The sequence below is a fragment of the Ooceraea biroi genome, chromosome 1 (genome assembly GCF_003672135.1).
Source record: "Ooceraea biroi isolate clonal line C1 chromosome 1, Obir_v5.4, whole genome shotgun sequence".
Classification (NCBI taxonomy): domain Eukaryota; kingdom Metazoa; phylum Arthropoda; class Insecta; order Hymenoptera; family Formicidae; genus Ooceraea; species Ooceraea biroi.
This window is the reverse complement of record NC_039506.1, coordinates 5,653,490-5,676,196: the sequence shown is the minus strand read 5'-3', so window position 1 is coordinate 5,676,196 and position 22,707 is coordinate 5,653,490. Positions and strand designations below refer to the sequence as shown.

The 22,707-nt window shown below is 36.1% G+C and overlaps 3 protein-coding genes and 1 long non-coding RNA gene across 8 annotated transcripts; 1 reads left to right on the top strand and 3 right to left on the bottom strand.

Annotated features, from left to right (window-relative positions):
• Nucleotides 1–68: 68 nt before the first annotated feature.
• On the bottom strand, nt 69–8,481 carry LOC105277839 (ribosomal protein S6 kinase beta-1). The gene is made up of 12 exons (XM_011336505.3): nt 8,146–8,481; nt 7,931–7,971; nt 7,657–7,840; nt 6,675–6,758; nt 6,331–6,464; nt 6,193–6,255; nt 5,900–6,028; nt 5,728–5,818; nt 5,528–5,644; nt 5,161–5,400; nt 4,859–5,034; nt 69–4,737 (listed from the first exon to the last, which is right to left on the bottom strand). The coding sequence occupies exons 1-12, from the start codon at nt 8,227–8,229 to the stop codon at nt 4,686–4,688; spliced, it is 1,395 nt and encodes a 464-aa protein (XP_011334807.1). The 5' UTR covers nt 8,230–8,481; the 3' UTR covers nt 69–4,685.
• A 901-nt stretch (nt 8,482–9,382) lies between these two features.
• Nucleotides 9,383–12,471, top strand: LOC105277842 (thioredoxin domain-containing protein 17). Of its 2 annotated transcripts, none has more exons than XM_011336514.3 (4): nt 9,383–9,943; nt 10,140–10,312; nt 12,060–12,147; nt 12,242–12,471. In XM_011336514.3, the coding sequence occupies exons 2-4, from the start codon at nt 10,165–10,167 to the stop codon at nt 12,399–12,401; spliced, it is 396 nt and encodes a 131-aa protein (XP_011334816.2). In that variant the 5' UTR covers nt 9,383–9,943; nt 10,140–10,164; the 3' UTR covers nt 12,402–12,471. The 2 variants fall into 2 exon arrangements, with proteins under 2 accessions (XP_011334816.2, XP_011334817.2); XM_011336515.3 differs by having other exon boundaries at nt 9,929–10,018.
• Nucleotides 12,417–22,586, bottom strand: LOC105277841 (SEC14-like protein 2). 4 transcript variants are annotated; one of them, XM_026971851.1, is made up of 12 exons: nt 21,702–21,767; nt 21,221–21,347; nt 19,330–19,438; nt 18,271–18,340; nt 17,649–17,692; nt 16,373–16,490; nt 15,308–15,517; nt 15,087–15,167; nt 14,660–14,859; nt 13,271–13,413; nt 13,034–13,188; nt 12,417–12,960 (listed from the first exon to the last, which is right to left on the bottom strand). In XM_026971851.1, the coding sequence occupies exons 5-12, from the start codon at nt 17,658–17,660 to the stop codon at nt 12,851–12,853; spliced, it is 1,029 nt and encodes a 342-aa protein (XP_026827652.1). In that variant the 5' UTR covers nt 17,661–17,692; nt 18,271–18,340; nt 19,330–19,438; nt 21,221–21,347; nt 21,702–21,767; the 3' UTR covers nt 12,417–12,850. The 4 variants fall into 4 exon arrangements, with proteins under 4 accessions (XP_026827652.1, XP_011334812.1, XP_011334813.1 ...); XM_011336510.3 differs by lacking the exons at nt 19,330–19,438; nt 21,702–21,767 and adding an exon at nt 22,454–22,586; XM_011336511.3 differs by lacking the exon at nt 19,330–19,438 and having other exon boundaries at nt 21,735–21,814.
• On the bottom strand, nt 19,512–21,214 carry LOC109610867. The gene is made up of 2 exons (XR_002193178.2): nt 20,033–21,214; nt 19,512–19,937 (listed from the first exon to the last, which is right to left on the bottom strand). It is a non-coding gene; the product is annotated as an uncharacterized LOC109610867 (long non-coding RNA).
• Nucleotides 22,587–22,707: the final 121 nt, after the last annotated feature.

Genomic DNA, 22,707 nt, shown 5'->3' with positions numbered 1-22,707 from the left:
ACAACTCGCAGAAATTATATATTTGCCTTGCAATGTGATTTTATGTTTTTTTAATCTATCTTTATGAATTTTTTTTATCGAAACGGAATGAAATATTCAAATTTTTCCAACGGCACAACACGGCACAAGTCAACGCCAATTTGGAAAAAAAATTTGAGCTTAATCGCGAAAAAGTGAGGAGCTACCAAATTTTTCATTGTTTTTTTCGAAAACCGTTTGAGATATTGACCTGCGGTTTGCGGTACAATACAGCACAAACGGAGCACAATGCAGCACAATTAATGAAAATTCAAAATTCGAAAAGTGCGGGGCTACCAAATTTTTCGTTTTTTATTTTTTTTTCGAAAACGGTTTGAGATATTGAACTGCGGTTTGCGGCACAATACGGCACAAACGTAGCACAATTCAGCACAATCAAGAAAAAGATGAAATTCAAAAAGTGCGGGGCTAACTTCACACACGTTGCTTTTGAGACACCAGATTATCTTCCACTAATTATCGTGATGATCCATCCAAATAGCCAGGAAGATTAGAGCCGAACGGTAACGTCAAGCGATGTGTGCCTCGTGATGCGTACGTTGGACGCGTTGATAATCGATCGGAATCGTCGCAAGGCGGCTGGTCTCGACTCTCGAGGTCTCTCCAGGAAAGGCGTGGACGTGAGCACGGAGATCGCTCGGCGACCGATGCTGTCACGCCGATGACTGGAAATACGGCGTGCGCGTGCAATACATCTTATTACGCGATCCGCGTGGTAGGCGGCTGCACGCCGCCCCCGTACACCTGCCACGCGGATAAGCCGATGGAACCAAGCTAACACCGTGCACGTACCGGGAGCGACGGAGATAGCTAGCTAGCTACTGTCTGCTTATGCCGGTTCATTTATTCGCGCGTACGTAGATCCGTGCGAGCGAACCCACGCATTTATCTCGAGATATTTGCGACGCAAACAAAGATTCCGTCAAGTTGCCCAACTTTGAGTTACGAATAATTACGAAATAAATCATACTTGGTATCTGATTATTGTTGTATTCGATCATCTCCAGAATCCCGAGACCGAATACAATAAATGAGGAATACTCAAAATTGCCAATATTTTCTTTTTTTTTACTGTGGCAGTTGACATGGCACGCATACGACTTAAATTTATGCCACGAAATGCACAAACATGGATATCGAATGATCTCTTTAAGAATATGCGGAATTTCACGCCCACGTTAGATAACTTAGAAATGAATTACCAAATTAAGAGCAAACACTCCAATATATAACAACGAAATGTGTCACAAATCGTTATGTTTATTTGTAAATACGATTTATAGAAGATTACAAACCATAGCAGCGATAAGTTAATTAAGAAGTCTACATTTAATCTTAATATCGGAAGCATCAAATCATTTATCACTTTTCCGCCTAATGGCTAGACTTCGTTACACATAGTTCGATGATATTCTCCGCCCTTAGAACGACTAATACATTCGTACTGCAAATAAATATGCATATCTCAGTTTGTGCATTATATAATATGGAGCTAATCGTCGAGTCACAATCCTCGTTGAATCGTCCGATCGATTCAGCGTGCAGCAATGTCACGTTCTCGTTCGTACCGTCTGCTGAATTTTGTACTGAACATTCGTCATTAATCGGCATTAAGACGCACAAAGGCGGCACCCGAGCATAAAATGAGAGCTGACACTGCTGCCGTCAAGCATACGTATTGAAAAAACTCGTACACATAGAATTTGATTAACACTTAACTTATTAGAAACAAGCTAACGCATATCGTATTAGAAATGAGCACGAGACTGTCGTACGATGCGGCATATAATCAGAAAGTTTTTGTTTATCTTAATTATTTGCTGATCATCGAAACGAGACTAATCCTTTTTCTAAATATTCAATAAAGAACATATATAATCCGCATCAGCACTAATGTTCCGTCGAGAGCACGTCGATGGAGTTGCTACATAGATATATTAAATATATTTAGACTAAATATATTAGATTAAGTATATTTAGATATATTTAACATATATCTATGCTAGGACCTGTCGACAAAATTCCCTCGCAGCTGACTGCATTCAGACGCGCTCTCGATCTCTCGCATATAAATGCCCTGACTCCGTAAAAGAAGATTCGTCGCGGAATCCTGGGGAGAAGCGACAACGCGCGCGCGTTGTACGAGGCAGTGATGTCGAACAGCGTTTTTTTCGTTACGTCGGATGCTTTAATTTAAAGCAAATCTTAGGTAATTAGTCTATACTGCGGTTTTGGTATTCGTCACGATCAAGACGGCGGGTAACTCAGGAGATAATCAGTATTATCTTTCACGGTTACGTATGACAAATCTCAGTATATCATCGAGTGTAATATACACATATTTTATATATAATATATATATATATTTTTATATATAAATCTTTCGATAGAGCGTCTTGACAATTCTCTCTATAGGCACATTCCCGATTTAACGTTGAAAATATATACGTTTTCAGACACACGCGGAAAAGAACCGTAATAAAAAAATCTTCATCGTCATTCCAGAATACGCAGATTTCTCTCGTGATACAATACAGCATTGCAAGTAACGTTTCGTAATGTGTATACGTGTATATATAGTATACCTGCGCTTGCTCACGCAAACATACATAGTCGAGATGCAACTTGTCTACGAGAAAATGTTCCCACACGGACAAAAAGTAGACTCGAGAGAGGGAGAGACCGTCAGAATAAGAGACCTCAGGCAATGTTACATGTCGACTATGGCACATATGTCTCTATTATAAATAATTAAAAGATATCTGCCGGCTAGCATGGCCTATTGAACACTTGGGTAGTTTGGAGTTTTTCGCGAGCGACTCGCTCTCGCTTAAGTATTATTATGTCTATTTCCTTTACTGCGTTCCGTAAGTAAAATCAACGTCGTGTGTGTGTATATATATATATATATACATACATACACACACACAATGTAAGATGATACTGTGCATAATATATGTAACGCAGGAACAAGTACGCTATTCTTCATTCTGATTGGAAAGTCCATGTGTGTTTCGCAGTAACATTGTCACCATGGTAACTGTTCTCATCTGGTACTTTATTCTGACCGTTCGGTGATCCAGCGTAATACCACGCGACAAGAATACCCCCTCTCACAAGATGTGTCAGATACAACGATTGCTCGACAATAAAAAATGCAACCGAATAGTGGTGAGCACCTCGATTTTGTATTCATCATTCTAATTCTATAAGTAAGCGGTAAGGACAGTATGAAATACCAGGTAAAAAACAGTCGTCTCAAAATAAATTCATCGTTCGTTCGTTCACGTATAAGTATAAACCGAGCTAGGTGGACAGTTTTCTCTCGTTCATTCAACGAATCCGGCATCAGTGCCTGGCAACGAGAATAACTTGTGATTTAGTTTGAGATACGGATGCAATAGAGAGATTCGTACGTGTATCATATGGCTGAAACACACCTTTGCTTTCTTGCTTTTCGAGACACGAAACAGTGGCGGTTCTCACTCCAAGGCACTGACGCGTATGATCATTTAACAAAATATTCTCTCATTTCGCGGAATAAATGGTGTCGTAATGAAATTTGCAATGCATAGGAACTTTTATCGTGTATAAATGCAATTCCATCGTTAGCGTTATGTACTTCGTCATCTTTACAGTTATTCGACTTAGGCGAACTATCTCTTACATTATTGCCATGGGAACGTTATTACTGCTGAAAAATATTCTCTCCCAACTGACAATGTTGCGTGTAAAACGTGTTTTGAATGGCGGAGCGGTTGCGGTAGCATTTCTCAAAACTTTCTCTTCGCGAATTCGCGCTGTTATGAGTAATGCAAATTAATCAGTATTAATTTCCCAATTAATTCACATTAACTAGTACATTCTGCTGATATATCGTTTTCCGCATTGTAACCAGGTAAAAGGTGAACTTATACTGTTACAGAGCGGGACACACCATATATAAATCTTCAATTGTAAAAATATCATATCAAGATTAAGTCTTTACCTTCTAAGGATTATATGTGGCTTTTCGTTATTCAAGTGTCATGCTTGAATATTTCCAAATTTTTAAAAGGCTTATGTTAGTTTTCCCCCACATTACAAATTACAGGCGTCGAATGTCGAATGATAACAACGTGATTGCAAGCATTAACGAAAATGCCTATAATAACCGATCCGCATTAAACAATGCATTAAACAATGAGATACAAAACATGTAATCTCATGCACTTATGAATGCAAATAATGCAATTCGACATACGTATCCTTTTAATAAACTTTTTAAACAAATACTCGAAATAACTTTGCATTATAATCATTTAAACAATATATCTCTTGGCAGATCATTTCATCGTAATGCATTTACTCCCAAAATTGCAACTCCTCCCTCGTTTCCTATCCCTCCCGTAAAAGCTACCGAATGACTGCCGTGTTGCCATTAAGTCATCATATATCTCGATCGATATATTTCCTATAAATTTGTTTTTCTTTCGTGTAGAATAAAAAAGAAATTAGCTAATCGTAACTACTAGATATCCAATAGAAGTGATGATGGATGCCGTATCCATTCCCTAACTATGCTAAATTACAAAATCCCTCCCTGAGTATCATGGATATCTAGCAGTTAGGCAAAAATACTACCTATTATGATCCTACAGTAATGGTTATTCTAGTTCAACCATTTCCGTATCTTCCGTGTTGTTCATTCCGCCATGCCTAAAAAATTATTTTTCTATTTTAACTGAAAAAAATCGCGTATAACGTTGGTACGTACTGCTTGCGAAAACACCATAAAGATACGGTTAAAAATACGAATTTATAATATTCATGCGCTAACCTTTGTAGATGTAAATTGTGAAGATGAAAATGTGGTGTCCGAGGTGAGAAGCCACGTATAGTTGTTTTACGAGGACTCCTAGCGTTCACGATTCGTGGCTGCGACATGCTACTCAGATATCGCGATTGCGGAGAAAATACGTCATCCAATATGCTTGGTGCTTCATATGTAAATCCCTAGGGAGAAAGTGTGTCATTATAAAGCACAGCCAGTATGTTTATCATTTGAAACAAATGGGTCTACAAAGCAGTCTAAAGGTAAGATGTAAATTTAAAAAAATTTAAATTCAAACTTGTATATACCTGGAACACTCCATTGGCCGACTCGCTTAAGGTGTACTCCACCGGCGAATCTATTGGTGCTGCACTGGTAAATTTCTTGTCAAACTGGGACACGTCATCATCGCTCTTTAATTTTGGTGTAAAAGGTGGTACTAATTTTCGGGATAATACATCATGCCAATTGATATGTCTGAAAAATCTGTGTGCCTTCACTTGCTCGCCGTCCGACGAGCCGGCTCCTAGTCTCTGTGAAACTTGCCTCTACACCAAAAAATATTTATTTAAAAACGATTTTATATTGAAAACTGAGATATAAAGCGAATTACATTTCATACAAAACATCTTTCGAAATATAAAAGTTTACATTTATCGATTCGCAAATACTAACTTTCAGCAATTTTCGAATGAGATCTCTGGCATCAGCAGTCAAATACAGTGGAAGATTTAATTTGCCACGAAGAATCTTATCGATAGTTCTCTTTCTGTTATCTGACGTGAACGGTGGCTAAAAATTTAATAATAAAGATTCAAATAAAGATGATGTATGATACATCTCTCTTTCAGGCTACACACAATAATAATACATACAGATCCCGTAAGCATGTCATACATTAAACTTCCCAAACTCCACCAATCTACTGCTTTGCCATGTCCGTTTCTCGTTAAAATTTCCGGCGCCCTTTGTACGGAATAAAATAATGATTAATACAAATATCGAAAGAATGTTTCGACTAACAAATTTATAGTTTATAGTTCTTACATGTACTCGATAGTGCCACAGAATGTGTGTGTAAGAGCACCCTCTTGTATATGTTCTTTACATAGTCCAAAATCAGTTAACTTAATATGCCCTTCCGCATCCAGTAAAATGTTTTCTGGCTTTAAATCTCTGAAATATTTATACAAATAATTATAAATTTATAATAAATGATTAATCTCCGATGTGCAATGTACAAGACAGTCAATCAATTAGATTATACAATTTCAATAATACGTGTTTTTTAATACACTCTCGTTGCAACCATACGACTTAAAATTAAGAACATGTGGTACCTGTATATAATTCCCTGTAAATGGAGATGTTCCAAAGCCAATATAATTTCGCACAAGTAAAATCTGTGTGAAAAAAATAGCGTGAAACAGAATGCGAAATGTACGTACGCGAAATATGATTGAGAACATTGTGCTTACCGCGCAGTGTCTTCTAAGAAAATTCCTTCATTATTTAAATGTTGAAACAGCTCGCCGCCACACATGTATTCCAGTATTAGGTATAATTTATGATGAGTTTGGAAAGCATATTTGAGATCTACGATAAAAGGATGCTGCCACATGGAAACATAAATATATGAATTGATACTTTGCATATTGATGGAATAAAAAGAACTCTTATTGCAAATTAAAAATATTGGAGATATATAAATGTCTTTTTCTCTGTAGAATATTTAATAGATTGTACGTGAATGTAATTTATAATATAATCGAATACAGAATATTTTATATAAATGAAAGTGTTAATAAATAAGTAAACCAACCTTTACGGATTCCAAAATATTTCTTTCAGTTTTTGTGTGGTCTGTATCTTTCTGATTTTTTATAATGGAAGCCTTACGTAATACCTATTTTAGGAGATAGAAAATAATATCCATGATTAATAAAGAAGGAATAAAAGCATTTGGCAATAAAATAATACTGCAAGATACGCAATATAGCTCCAATTTATATTGATAATAAAATGTATGCAAATTGTATACTAATTTTTCTTATGAATTTCATAAATATATAATAAATATTTAGCAAGCTGTTGCATCTCTGCATCTCTTTATATCTTTATCGTTAAAATATAGCTAAAAGTTTCTAGAAATTCTATTGAACAACGTAAAATACAGAACATCACATATTAACAATGTGAAATTATGCTTGCAAAAGTTTATAAGGTCACAATGAATTGGAGAAAAGTGAATTGACAGCATCGCTCAACGAAAATTCGTCCCAATAATTCAGTTAAAAGAAGTTCAGTTGCAGGGCAACTTGGAATTAATAAATCAATGCCATCTGAAAGCAATAGAAAGATCCAGAAGGAAGAAATTAACAGAAACGGAAGGAAGGTTTTGACGTCATACGAACTTTTGCGAGCACACAATATAGTTTTCATACAGGATTATACGACCTTTCCTGTCGATCACTTTTGGTATTTAAAATCCAATGTAACCTAATCTGAGGTGATGTAACCTAACCTTTTCCTGTTATCTATTCGTCACTATTTGCTGGATTCCGAGTGACATATAAAATATAAACTGAATCAATGTAAATAATAACAGTGCGAACTGAATTTGCAGACAGTGGTGAGCAGATAACAGGAAAGGTCCTGGAAAGGTCCTGGAATGATATGAAAGTCAATTTTTTCACAATTTTCAAGTTTTATGCACTTATGAAAAAATAAAGATTTCCCTGCCTTCACCACGTGCACACGTGGCTGACTTGGTAGAACATTCAACGCACAAGCAGATGCAATACCTTCATAGCAAAGAGCGTGCCGCTGTCATTTCCAGTTTTCTTGCGCACTTGGAAAACCTTGCCGTATCCGCCTTTTCCGATAACTTTGCACAATTCGAAATCTACTGGTCCAACTTTCTCGCGCTGATTGATACTCTCCTCGTATATCGATACAGTCATCACAGCGTCCAAATTGACGCATGGACTGCAAAGTATAAAATGTTCGTCAGTCATATCGTGACGAGTTTTCCCGTGTGGCAATCGCGCGTCGCAATATACCGCGTTAACTACTCACTCTGTGATCTCGCTCACACTTTGATCGATTTCGTATTCCTCCTGCGAAAAGATCAAAACAGATGCGGCGTTATTAGTGCGTTCACGCGCGCTCGCGTGGTCCCGCGGACGCTCGTGATAACGTGCCGAGATCGTAATCGGGAGGATCTGGGCACGCGGTCCTCCGATTCCCGGGACCGTGAACAGCTGTGAAACGAGGGCGAAGAGACCACTTACCGCGTCGATTTCGTCCTCGTAGTCCGATTCGTCTCGGTGCAGCAGGCCCGCGTCCTGTAGCTCGATATCGAAGATCGCCGACATCGTGCTGGGCCACGGTGTCCCTCGCTGACGACGCGTCTCACTCGCGGTGGAGTCTCGTTGGTCACGAGCGAGTTGCTCCACCTCGCTAGAGCACGCCAGATGATCCCTCACGCCGGAGCTGTTGCCAGCTCGGGTGCTTCATTCAACGCGCGAGCCCTACTCGTGGCACGATGGAATGCCAAACAGCCTCGTTCACCGGAACGGCCACGGGCTCGTCGTGTCACAGCCATGCCGGAGTGGGGGTACGCGAGCGCCGCCCAATCGCGTAACGCGTCGCTGTCGTCACGAGCCTCCCACGCACTCCCACTGTGCGCGGCAAGTTCGAATCTGCCGCGCGCAGCCCTTCAGAAAATCCGCTCGTTCGGAGACGAAACTTATTGTTAAACTTGTTGTATTTTTTGTGTAAAAGTTTGTGACTAACGTAAATTCATAGTTTCGAGAAGTTGAGAATGACATTTCACTCATTTCTACGAGACTGTTTTTTGCGACGAACGGTATATAACTATTTTTACAATCTTTACCTTTCACCTTTCGCCTCTCGCATTTTCACCTTTCGCTCGGGGAGCGCTTGTAAGGTCTCAGTTCATCGCTACGCCCGTGCAACCCACATAACCCGTCAACCGGCGAATAATTCAATTTATGGCATCCCGTGCATTAACTCGCGCTGTTCTCTCTCTCTCTCTCTCTCTCTCTCTCGAGAGAGAGAGAGAGAGAGAGAGAGAGAGAAATACCACGACTATATTCACGACATTCGCATCATTTCTGTCTGTGGCGGTTTCCATTGAAATCATTTAAGATCTCCGCGCTTTGTTCTTCTTTCTTTGTTTCAAGCTACTGGTCTGCGTATATGAATTCCTAGAATGCAAGTGCGTCACTCGAGCTCGAATAAAGATCTCCGATACTACGCGTGGAGCACCTATATAGACGTACGTGCTGACATGTTGCGTAATATCGTGAAATCCAAATCAGTTAATTAAGCGTTGTTCCGCCATTTTCAAAAATTACGCTGTTTCTGATTTCTTCCTTAAATGGACGTTGATGCACAACGTTGTTTCGTTAGTTCTATTAAAATAAAACTAATAAAACTATAATATAAGATCATAGATACGTTTGTAATTAAAATTAAAGAACACAGCACGGAATAAAATAACAAGTGCCAGAATAAAATAAGATTATTAGGGAACTATTTACGCTCGATGCATTTTTTTCTAATACCTCGTATAATAATGTACAATAATTAATGTACACATCACATACATATGTATATGTGTACCTTTATTTAGGCCGAAAATCGTGCGAGATTATCAAAGACATAATTTGTCTATATCACAATTTAACGGCTATTGAAATATGCATTTTATAGCGATAAGCTTAATAGCTGTAATTAGAGAGAGATGCAACAAGTCTGATAACGCCGCACATATCGCACAAACGAAGATAACAGTAGCCGGTTATCTCTGCAGGCGATAAAGTCACGCGACCGTCGTTCGTTACTTTAATAAAGCAGAATCCGCATTATCGGATTGAGTCTGGCAAATTTTCTCGTGAATCGATCGTCCATATTGCCGAGACAAACTGTGACCTGCAAGCATTTTTATGTCAGAGTGCACGGTTTGCAATTTCTCTTTTAAAATTAAAGAAAATTAAAGACGAATCACGCAGGGCTACGCGCTTTATTGGGGGCGCTAAAAAGGTCTTCGAGCCGAAAGAACGCGTAAGTTGTGAAAAAACTGAACCGCAATAAACTCCACTAGGACAGCACAAGAGAATAGCTGTGATAGAACTTTTAGTGCGTCTTTATGCAAAAACCAGATTCGTTTTAACTTAAAATTAAAAAATTTAAGTTAAAATTTGAGTGAAAGTTAGATTCGAGGTGTATGTGACATAATAAAAACTTGTCGAGGTTTCAGGTTAAATCGGTGCAATTTATCGAACATGGTTCAACGTCGTCATGTGCAGGGCTACGAAAACTTCCTCGAGTTTACAAAGGATCTTAAAGTAACGGAGAATCCGATTTTCATGCTGTATACCGGCACAAAGCTACCGGACACTACCAAAAGCTGGTGTCCAGATTGTGTGGAAGGTACTCTGCTACTTGCGTTTTAAAGACACATAACCTCCGTCTTTTGTTTTGATCGTCAGTCCAACGAGCTAGTATAAAATTCATAAATGCATTCTAGAATTAGAATGGATTGAATATGAACGATGTTCACAGTTCTATACAGTTCAGCTGGGAACATAGAATGGTGTGTGAATGATTAAGAAAGAAAAAGGATAGTTATTGCATAAATCACATCTTTTTGTGCTGAAAGTGAATTCGTCAAAATCGTATTGTTTTTGAAGTTTAGGAATTTACATGTTAGGAATTTTTCGCTAAGATGCAAAAATTTAGATTTAATTATTGGGTTGGCCAAAAAGTAATTGCGTTTTTTTTTATATAAATAAAAGGCGAATTTTTCGTGGGAAACAAAAACCTTATTAAACAATATATTGTCCATTTTGTTTGATTATCTTTTGCCATTTTTCAGGCAACTTCAAAATTCCGCGCTCAAAAAAGTTCTTATCTTTTTCAGCAAAAAACAATTCCAACAACGATTTCATATCCTCATCAGCAGTCAAGGTTTTACCATTCAAGGCGTTTTGCAAAGAACGAAACGAATGGTAATCTGATGGTGCCAGGTCTGGCGAATATGGTGGATGTGGTAACACATCCCATCCAAGCTGCAACAATTTTTCACGAGTGACCAAACTTGTACGTGGTCTAGCGTTATGGTGAAACACAACACCTTTGCGATTCACCAATTCTGGACGTTTCTGTTTGATGGCATCATTTAACTTATCCAGTTGACGACAGTATACGTCTGAATTAATGGTTTGATTCCTTGCAAGCAGCTCAAAATACACAATACCTTTAAAGTCCCACCAGACTGACAGCATAATCTTTCTTTGGTGAATATCTGCTTTTGAAGTGCTTTGAGCAGGTTCATCACGCTTGCTCCACGATCTTTTTCGTTTGACGTTGTAGACGATCGATTTTTCGTCGCCTGTTATCATACGTTTCAAAAATGGATCATTTTCCTCACGTTTCAAAAGAGAATCGCAGATGTCAATACGCTTAGTGAGATGAATTTCTTTGAGCTCATGTGGTACCCAAATATCGAGCTTACTAATGTATCCAAGTCGTTTTAAATGGTTTTCAACACTCGATTTCGATATGTTAAGATTCTCAGCAATCTCTCGTGTCGTTAAACGCCGATTGGAATCGATCGGTGCCTTTATTTTGTCATCATCAATTTCGATTGGCCTTCCTGAGCGTGGTGCATCTTTCACATTAAAATCTCCAGATCGAAATTTAGTAAACCAATTTTGACACTGCCGCAGTTTTAAAGCATCTTCGCCATATACATCAGATAACTTTTTATGAGCTTGCACAGCGTTTTTCCCTTTTCGGAAGTAATAAAACAAAATATGACGAAAATGTTCTTTTTGATTTTCCATTTTGAAATCGACGGCAAACAAACAATTGTTAACGAAATCGTGTACTTTCCTTTTCTAAAACAAGCTTGAACTGTGAGTTGTTAACCTACATAATGAATTTGCGGTTTAGAATGAAGTTAGTTACATTTCAAGATATGTATGTCCATCTATTGGAAAAAAACGCAATTACTTTTTGGCCAACCCAATAGATTTAGAAAATTAAATTTAACTAAATTTTTAATTTTATATTATGTATGTAGGAATAATATTACGCTAATAATTATTATGATTCTTGTGTAATAGAATTATGTTCATACTATTAACGTATAATTTGTAAATGATTTCTATTTCAGCTGAGCCAGTTCTCGAACAAGCTCTAGAAGCAGCGGATTCTTCTCGGGAAATGCAATTAGTGGTAGTGGAAGTTGGTGACAGAGCATTGTAAGTAAAATGATCATCTACTATCTGCGATAATATTATTTGCGACTTGGCGACAGAACAAAATCCTTTGGAGTAATTCTGTATGTTGCATTAGCTGGAAAGATCAAAACTGTCCATTCAGGACAAATCCTATTACCAAATTGAAGGTTTTGCCAACTCTGGCCTTATGGGGTACTCAAAAACGTCTAGAGGGCAACCAATTGTTGCAGGCTGACCTTATAGACATGTTATTGCATGAGGACGGAGAGGATTGAATGCTCGTTTTTTAAAATACATTTTTGTATTTTATATAAAAGGTACATTATACAATTTTTCAATTATAAATGTTACATGCAAACTACGTCCTCATCCCATATATATTACTCTACCCTTCTGTATAATTATTATCCCTTCCATTATCTCGCTTTGAAAAAGGAATATATTTTAAAGCTATAAAAGATTTATACATACATGCAGCTGTGCAACAAAGACCATCACGTGATTTTGCAAATTATAATGAATTAGACTTATTCTATGGAGGAATTACGTATTACATATAACTGAATCTATAATTGCAAAAAATTTATCTTTCACTTAGATGTACCGCAAAAATCAAAGTATATTTCACCCTCACATTTTATTCACTCGGATCGTAAGGCGAAAAAAAAGAACGTAGTATAGAAACTGGTATATCGGTAAATTTCCTAACGAAACCCATTTAAAACTACGCCTTTACTGTCACTTTCTGTTGTTCCGCTGGTGGTAGCACACGCACGGCATAGTGAACCTTTTTATTTCTCAGAAGACTGTAAGAGTTATCGAAGACGATAGAATCTAGAGAAAAAACAGATAAATTATATTATTCATTGTTATCGTTGCTGTCGCTCCTTAAACAATATAAACTTACATGTCGCCGGAGTTTCACAGGTCAATACTCCGACTTCGTCTGATTGATGGGATGCAACTCTTCGAAGAGGTATAACTTCCGTCCGCGTGCCATTTGCAGTGTCCTTTTTCAATATTCCAAACTTGATATCGTGATCCTCGCTTCGGAATTCCCAACTGTAATTCCCGCATACAATATGATTTAGCAATAGAAAGCAAGATAGAAAATCAAAATTCCCCTTATTTCGAAAGCGTTTACCTCAATATACAACCCACTTCAGATGTATCGATATCAAATTCCAATTTTCCACCTTTTCGAACAATCACCGTAGTATAATCCTCGTTTGACTTATCGGTATTGTTAACATACATATCTTTCGGTACCTTACCACCTTGGCAAATCTAGAAAAGTCCCAATCATAATTTTCTGAGATAATATAATGTACAATGTAACAAGTGAATTAAATGAAAGTATATATAAACGAAAATAGATGAAATGTAGAATTAATAGTAGAATTCTCGACCGAATTTTTGTAGGAAAAATTTTGTAAAAAAATAGTCTAATTTTTAATACTAAATATTTTAACACTTAATTGCCGACCACACAGTTTTTGTATATTGCTAATTACATCCCGTGACCAGCTTCTTTTTTTTGCGTAAAGTATTTTTTTCTTTTTTGCGTCAAGAATTTTTTAATTATTTATGAGTTATTAATAATTACAAATTATTGTCATATTAAATATTTATTTTTAACAAATATTTTAAAATTATGTGCGTAATATGAAATGCAAGATTGTTATTCGTTTGCAATGTGTTAATATACTAATGAATAATTAAAGTCTTATTTTTTTAATACTAAATATCTTAACACTTAAGGGGATGCTGGAGTGATTAGGGAATTTTTTCGCGATGGTGCTGCCATTTGCACAAAAAAATGCTTTTTATAAAAATTTCGCAATTTGTACGCACAAAATTGCGGTTGTTTACAATCGGGATAAAATAAAGGAATATAATGAAACTTTTCGAAGTGACTTTAGAAGTGTAATAAAAAAGAATAGTATAAATGAAAATCTTGTACATACTTATATATACATGCAAAATTTTCATTTATACTATTCTTTTTTACTACACTTCTAAAGTCACTTCGAAAAGCTTCATTATATTCCTTTATTTTATCCCGATTGTAAACAACCGCAATTTTGTGCGTACAAATTGCGAAATTTTTATAAAAAGCATTTCAACTGTAAGTTTTGTATATGTGTGTGTGCAATTGGCAACACTTTTCACTAGTCACTCCAGGATCACTTTAATTGCGGACCAGACATTTTTTGTATATTGCTAACTACATCCAGTGACCAGCTTCTTTTTTTGCGTAAAGTATTTTTTTTCTTTTTTGCGTCAAGAATTTTTTAATTATTTATGAGTTATTAATAATTAAAAATTGTCATATTAAATACTTATTTTTAACAAATATCTTAAAATTATGTGCGTAATATGAAATGCAAGATATTTTGTTATACGTCTGCAATGTGTTAATATATTAATGAATAATTAAAGTCTTATTATTGTTTTAACGAAATTTTCCCATATTTGTCCAGTATAAATTGTATATAACTTAGAGAAAAAGCCCAAGTTATTTATATGTTACCTTGGAAGAAAGTCTCGGATTGCCATCTGGATCGTATAATGTTCCACCAAAATAAGCAGGTAACTGATCCTTTGGTACAACTTTAAATATTGCTTCTTGCCATTTCGGCGGATCCGCTTTATAGATTTGTATTTTCGACAATGTGTATTCGTTCATAAATTTCTTCGCAACGGAGAATGCAAAAGCGAAGACCCTTGGCGCTATAAATTTAAATATCCTAGATTGTTTTTTTTTATTATTTGCTAATTTTCAATTTATTGTTTCTATTATCTATTCTATTACCAAAGGTTTTTCTATTGTCTGCTGTAAAAACTGCGAGAAATAGGCTTAAGACTAATAGAATTGGAAATGACTTTAATTACGTGTATTTTATCGCTAATTATAAAACCGCTATTGTATTGTAATGCTCATGTTTTACTGAACTCACCATTAATAATAAAGCATGTCTTTAGAATTTCGGGATAATTTGCCTCGTACATTTGGATTAGCAGGAGTACCATTTCGCCAGCTGTAATAACACAAATATGAGGTAATCACAAAAGACCGAAGTGAAGAACATATTGTCGCTAAGGTTTATTAAAAGTTATCAAGATTTATTATTATATTACACTTCCTAGATTCACCTACAATTTTACCTGAATATTTTACCTGGTCTCCATAAATACTGCTTAAGGTTGAAACCTTCCATGTCGAAAACAACAGTTAGTTGGTTGGCGTCCTGTCCATGTTTTTTTGATTGCTCCCTAGCTAATTTTAGATAATGATCCAAAATCTTTATTGCAGCTTTGATGAAGTCTTTTTGAGTTACCACATGTAATACGCCGTACATGTCCATCCCGGCAAACGGTATGATGATTACTATAAAAATATCGTTTATGCTTATATGCTTTTGCATTTATCCAGTTTTTACGGTATTCGTAAAATAATTAATAATTTAAAACAAAAATATGTCTATAAATAATAAAAAAAATGTCAAATTTTCGACAGCTTTGGAAGTATTGTCCACTTAACAGAAAAGAACAGTAGAAAGCTGGTTGTTTCGTTAGAAAGTTGAAAATCTTTAGGTTTGGGCACGAGAATGAAACTTTTCTATGAAAAGAGACTTATTAAAAAAATATAACTCGTGCCTGGAAACAGTATAAAATCGCGGTCATGGTCTTTCTTATGGGGAAAAGTACTCTCTTCAAAAGAGCGTGTTACGGGCAGACACCTTGACCGAATTCTTTACCAAAATATGAAAACTTGTTCCAAGTCCTAACAAGTATTATTAAAACTTGTTCCAAGCCCTAACAAGTATCATTACGTTCACGCCAGATTAAAAGAGATATTGCGAAATAACAGTTCTTTCTACTATCACATCGAAATGTAATCGACATATATTCAACGTACTTTCACTATAACGATACTGAAGTTTATCAAACTTCTCCTCGTTTAATTTATTTTCGATTATTCTCGATATATTGCAATAATATATATATTATTGCAATATAATTCTTTCTGAATAATTGTGTTTCTTATTTAATGAAAAGATTAACATTTGTTTTATAATTAATAACTATTTCTCTCCCTTGAACATATTTCAAAAATGTAATGACATAAATCATTGGTAATGATTTAGAGCAACTTATAGATTATAGATATCTAGAGCATATTTAGAGATACATAGAGATATTTAGAGCAATTTAGAGATTATAGATATTTTAAAGACTTTACTTGGTGCGCCGTCCTTATCAAATCCACTTAATCCGTAAGGCAAGTAATCCTTTAATATCTGAGGAGGATTCCAGTCGGATAAATTATCGGCATCCCATTGTTTTCGCCATTCCAAAGACTATAATTAAATGTTTTCTCAATGTTTTTATTATTATCGTAAAAAGAGTGAGATTGTGCAATCAAAATTATCAGGTAAGAAGTATCAATCAAACGGCAACGACTTATAACAGAAAGTGTAAAAATGTACGCTACGTAAGGAATATCTCTCACGATTTGTAGTTAATGATGTCGAAATGACAGAGTACAGAGCGGAATAGAAAGTGAAAAAGTAATTTCTTCGTTCAGGAAGAAATTACTTCAGAAGATACTAGTCACTTCGTGTATCTCCTGCTTTCAATCATCGTGAAACTTCTCTAAACGCGGATGTGATGACTGCAGATGTGAACGTTTCAGAGAATTGTTTCAGTACTTTCGACTTACAAAAAGCTGCATAATGAGCGGCTTTTTACTTTATGTAAAACATCTCTGGGAATAAAAAACAGCGAAATTGATGTCGGTAGTTACTTGTAATCTTCAATATTGTAAATACCCGGAAAAGTATGTATCTTTACTTATCTATTCGCGCAAAAGTAGTAGCCGTAATTACTTTGAATGATGCAAGCATATCATTCAATCACTACTCAGAAAAATTAATTAATTATACTACACATCATACGCGTTACATAAATATTTCAAATTATAATGTTTTGGAGTAGTACATTATGTTAAATCTTCCATGCTAAATTAAAGAGTTTTTACTACAGAATGATTATTTACAGCAATTTTTTAAATAATTATATTTGTTACTAGGCGAATTCTTGAATGAAGATGATATGTGTTTTCTTAAAATGGCATTGAACTTTAGCAGCTGATGAACATTTCTCACTAAAATAGGAGTTCATTTTTTAGGATGTAACGAACTATAGCGCGGTGCGCAAAATTTGTGCCTGCCGCGTTAATATTTAATGACTTGCGGATAATTCACGTGGCAGAGAAATTTAAAAGGCTCAGTGACCGTATCTGGAACGTGTTTCACCAGACTTTCTCAATTGGATTCGCCTGCGTTTTACACAATGTGAATGCGAATCTAATCAGTGAACGAGTGTTGAATGCATAATCGGAGCATCTACTGATCGTATAATATATAAAACACACATGCATCTTGTTTATTATATGATATATAATAGCAGTGAAAATTAATAACTGTGATAACCAAAATTATATATTTTTTACTCACATCTCTCAACATCTTTTCTGCAGCGGTAGGATCCCATTTTCTAGCTAAAAAAAGATAGGATAATTTCGTTACATAGTTATGTGACAAATGATGACAATGAATCGCGTAAAAAATAATTGCTGTATTTCTAACATCAAGATCAATATAAACGAACAAGTTACGTAATACGTTTTATAATATTATATGATAATTCAAAAATAATGTACAAAAGTTTACTATTTCGGGCATAGAATTGCTATGTTGTTATATTGAATTAGATACAATTTTCACTAAATAAGTAATTGATCTAAATGCATGTTTAGAATCTTATTATTGTTTAAGTAATCACGAATGGCGTCATTTTAGCAAGAAGCACAGTTTCCTTTGCAGATAATTAATGATCAATAATGCGGAGTTCCCCTATGTCTTGTAGTTTCAAAACAATGTAATTGCTTCACTAAAAACTATTTCCACATGACCAGCGAAACCAGTAGAATGCAACGTCACGTTAATAGCGCGAATGTTGTTCACGACGCGCGTGATTGCTTTATGTATGTGCAAAGAAAAAAGTTAATACTTATTCAGAATTATTTAATATAATTTGCTTCAATAGCGCATAAATATGTGTATATCAGATCCATACCTCTCAGCCAGCGAAGCAAAAAGTAGTCATCGTGGTGCGGTTGCAGGATGTCTTGCACGGACCGTCTGAACTAGAAGAGGAAAAAGACAGATTATTTTTTATTTATTATGAATTATTGAATAATAATATTGTTAAAAGCAATTGCGCATGATCACGGTCAATTAAATGATTACATACATATATTAGTGACAAAACGAAATTGTTTATGTATAATTGTGCGTGTAACACGTACGCACACGTTTTAAAAATGGTCAGTTTTTATTTATTCACGTGTATTTGCACGAGGTGTTTTATTTGTTGATTTCTCTCCGTGCGGAAACAACTAGGTGTCTAAGTGGCGATTTTACCTGTATCAACGTTGATAGTTTTTGTATGCACAAATTAATTATGATTTGCAGGAAATACAATCGACATGTCTCGCAAATGTGAGGAAGTGAAACTTCCTCCTTGGCTCTCTAATTGTCGATGTAGTCTCCATCGGACGGTCCTTATTGACTTGTTACACCGAACCGCCAACGTTAAAGCAACCACTTTTACTTTCACTGAAAGCTTTAAGAAATCACGGGGCAAAGTTTTGGATACAACGTTAATGATTCGATTGCTTACGATGCAGATTTGCTTCCATAAGTGCATCATTCATCTTTGAGAAGCGGATTATGAGAGATAACGCGAATGACGCGTTTTTATGATCCATGCATCGAGTTAAGCGTAAATAAAATATGTCATAATATTTTCTTTAAAGCCAATATTTTTCTTAAAGGGAGCAGTAATATAAATAAAAAACATGATGATGAATATAATAATTTATATAAAGTTAATATTTCTCATAATGCTAACACATTAATTATCTTGTTGATTTATCGAAGTTAAAGCTGCATTAATGTAAACGCGAAAATTTCTTTCGAAAATAACTCGAGTGAAATCCGTATCAATTAACGTTGTAAATCATGATTCTGCGTCGATTACCTCATTGCGTTGCGAATGATCATTGCACCGCAGACGAAATGAACGGTATGTATGTTATGTTAACATTGCATCGAAATAACTGTTAACTATTACATTGATCTTATGGTCGATGGGTAAGAACGGAATAAAGCGCACTCATGGGTGAGAGGATCAACGTTCTTGTGAGTCACGTGTATGATTGTCGGCTAAACCGGTTTCCCACCTGTAAAAGAAACTAGAATCCGTCGAGATCTACACTATCCAAAAGAATCGTGTTTGTATTTAGTTATTATTTCGAGTCAAGTGTATTGGTTTGTATTCGCTCGTGAAGATCGATATTAGCGGAAAGATCCGTTCTTTTTCCACGTTTTGCACGTAGCCTGAGCTCACATCGAATGCATGAAACGCTGATCAAGAATGCCCGATCAGTAAACAGGATTGATCAGGATTGATGCCTGCGGATGCCTCTCCGTGTAGGCAATCTGCTTGCTATTCCTTAATCATTTTTATTTGAATCGTGAAAAGAAGCTTAACGGAGAATCGTAAATTTGTTGACGATCTTTGACAATCATTATCGACATAAAAACCGGTCGAAAAACGAATAAAAGTTGTGTTTAATTTCTTTCATAGTATCGTCTCATAAAAAGCAAGTGATAATTGAATAATCATTGCATATATTAGTTCTTTTCTCAATTGAATTGTGATTGACTGTTCGGTTTGCGCTGCAAATAACATTATTGAAGAATCAGACACAAAGTAAGAATTTATAATAAGACATTAAAGAATTTTTTATCATTATATTATTCAAGGATGTTACCAGTGTTGCTTCAGAACAAGATTATTCCTAAGAGAATATTACATTAATTCGATTCTGCATTTCTATTTCATTATTTTACATTCTTATTCGTTATCTTGGCGTTATTTCTTATACATCTGCGTTTATTCTATATCTGCGTCTATTTTATATCTCCAACTAATAGCTTCTAGCTTAGTAGTTTCTACCAAGTGCGTGATTGCTTCACTCAACTGGGGCAAGTCAAGAAAGGATCATCTGCAAATTCAAAGTCGCGAGAGTCATCATTTCATTTCTGCATGCATTTTAATGTCGTAATTCAAGACGTCGAATTTATGTATCGGGGACTGCTCAAAGTGTGTCGTGTCTCGTTGAATTTGCGCACATCTGATTGTCCTCGGTCACGTGCCATGACTTGTCTTCGGTCAGCAATGAAAGTCTCGGTGCGACGCGACATTCCCTCTCGTTTGGTAACAAAAAAGGAAAACACGTCGGTCAAAAACTGGTTGCGCACTAATGCTGGTCAAGAGTGGAAAAACTAAATCTGTTTTCGTTTGAATATTGTGTAAAATATATATATATAGACTTTACTTTGTGTTGACATCATGTTCTTCAGCGTGAAAATAGAATTGTTATTTATCGAGATGCCAAGTATATGATCCAAAGAGAAGACTAAAACGCCGTACTCGAAAGTGAAGAATCGAATTTTATTCTGTTGACAAATTCTTCTGATGAAATAATCGACTTTTACTATAAAAAAGAAATACGATTTAAAATAGATTCTTTCATTTCTAACGCACTATCGAAAAACACTGTCAATCACTGTTTCATTCGCCATCTGATGCTCGCTACCCACAAAAAATGCTCGTTCCAAATACCGAAGGTGAACGATCATCAAGGAGTAAAGGCAATCTACGCGCAGTACGAAATCGTTTCGTCAGAGCGAAAACTTTCTTTTATTAAAAGATTGCATCAATAAATTTCAAACGTGCAACAAATTTATCTCTTAAAAGGCTAAATACCGTAGAAGTGTCATACTAGCATCATTATAACAACGCATTATTGATATGTTCAGTATACACGTCATTTATCGCTAAAAAACTCAAAATATATGATAATGAGGCATTATTCACGTTTCGCTGCTGTATAATATTATCGCGACAATTTTTTAAGTTTCTGAATTGATGAATTGTTTTTTATTTCACAACTTACTTTCATCAGAGCGAATCGCTGGTCATCCGCTAATTTTAGCGACATTCTTGCTGCTGGAACTTCGTCGGCGATTTGATCCTGATTCCTTTAGCTACAGTTGGTCGATAGACGTCTCCTTCAGATTTGTCTACGATATCGACGAATGTTTTGTTAACATTGAGAGAAAAATGAGTCCAATCGTATTAATCATTTAGGTACAATTGATGCTACACGATACGTGAGATACATGTCTTCGCGAGTCATGCACCTTTGTACTATTGATATCAAGTATTGTGCAATTTAGCGGTAGAAAATAACAATAATTTAATTAATCTTGACTGACAGGCACGATTAAATGTTTTGCATTTTTCATAAAAATCAAGTCATGACATTCGCTTTTAATGTTTTTCATAAATATGTCAACTTTTTCAGTAATAATAAGTTATAATAATAAAGAAGAAGTTGCGTGCAAATAACTGTCTCAATTTTACGTTCGTCGAACCTTGCTGCGCTAGCATTAAACTTATTTGCATACATTAAATTAAGACTTCAAGTATGCGCGTCGAATTAACGTTCTACGAATTACGGATTAAGGCGGAATGGACTTGTCATTTCCGATGATGGTGAACGACAATGTTGAGACTGTTCTGGCGACCGTCTAATTGCGGAATTCGCGTTGGCTACATTACGAAATTGCGTGCGGTTAAACTGCCACTCGTGACTCGCGATTACCGTTGATCGTTATTCGAAACACGAAGAAATAAAGTTAGATGGACAAGAGACAGTTATTTGCGACATTTTGTCAACACAGACGCTAATATTTCAAAATGAAGTAATTATCACTGATAATTTCCACAGTACAAGTTTCGAGATAATAGAATATCTAAAACATGATGGGCATTTTAAGCATCAATTTTCAAACGTTCCTCTAAATTGTTGTATTATCTGGTTAGCGTTTACTGGCAATTTACCGTATACATGTGCGATCAATGTCTACAGAAAATAAAATGTCTAGATCAAAATAATGAACTTTTCATTCACATAAGATCATTTACAATATTTCACGCGTCTCTTATACCTTCTCCAAGTATATTCTAAACTTCGTGTGCATTATTCGAGTACTATTCACGAGCGTGCATGTGTCCTCGATCAGTATTCGCTATATTTACGGTGCAGTGTTTCGGAAGAACTTCACCAATGAAAAATTCGAGCTCTAATTCGAAATCGCGAGTATCACGTGGAGCGCGATCTTACTTCAGGTACGATCGTTCTTCGAAACGTGCGGAACAGCCGCTGCCGATCCACCGATCCCGTCTTCGTCGTCGGAGAGCTCCCGTGGACGTGCGAGCGCAACTGTCCGGCGTCGACTGCGCCGACGGCCGGCGCAACAGGTGTCCGAGAGTCGCGCGGCGACCGCGATTATCCTCTCTCGCGCTCACTCGGCCGGCGATAGCGCGTTCGCTACAAGAGTGAGAGATAGGTGGATATCGCCGTGGCAGCGATGAGGG

Excerpts from the sequence above, each read along its gene's own strand:
- LOC105277839 (XM_011336505.3), bottom strand. The coding sequence starts at position 8,229 with ATGTCGGCGATCTTCGATATCGAGCTACAGGACGCGGGCCTGCTGCAC. Across the intron at positions 6,256-6,330 it reads TTCTTAGAAGACACTGCGCG|ATTTTACTTGTGCGAAATTA; the intron begins GTAAGCACAATG and ends TTTTTCACACAG. Across the intron at positions 5,645-5,727 it reads ATGACATGCTTACGGGATCT|CCACCGTTCACGTCAGATAA; the intron begins GTATGTATTATT and ends TTAAATTTTTAG.
- LOC105277842 (XM_011336514.3), top strand. The coding sequence starts at position 10,165 with ATGGTTCAACGTCGTCATGTGCAGGGCTACGAAAACTTCCTCGAGTTT. Across the intron at positions 10,313-12,059 it reads GTGTCCAGATTGTGTGGAAG|CTGAGCCAGTTCTCGAACAA; the intron begins GTACTCTGCTAC and ends TTTCTATTTCAG. Across the intron at positions 12,148-12,241 it reads GAAGTTGGTGACAGAGCATT|CTGGAAAGATCAAAACTGTC; the intron begins GTAAGTAAAATG and ends ATGTTGCATTAG.
- LOC105277841 (XM_011336510.3), bottom strand. The coding sequence starts at position 21,265 with ATGTCGCTAAAATTAGCGGATGACCAGCGATTCGCTCTGATGAAA. Across the intron at positions 18,341-21,220 it reads AGCGATTCGCTCTGATGAAA|TTCAGACGGTCCGTGCAAGA; the intron begins GTAAGTTGTGAA and ends TTCCTCTTCTAG. Across the intron at positions 15,518-16,372 it reads TGATAAGGACGGCGCACCAA|TAATCATCATACCGTTTGCC; the intron begins GTAAAGTCTTTA and ends ATATTTTTATAG.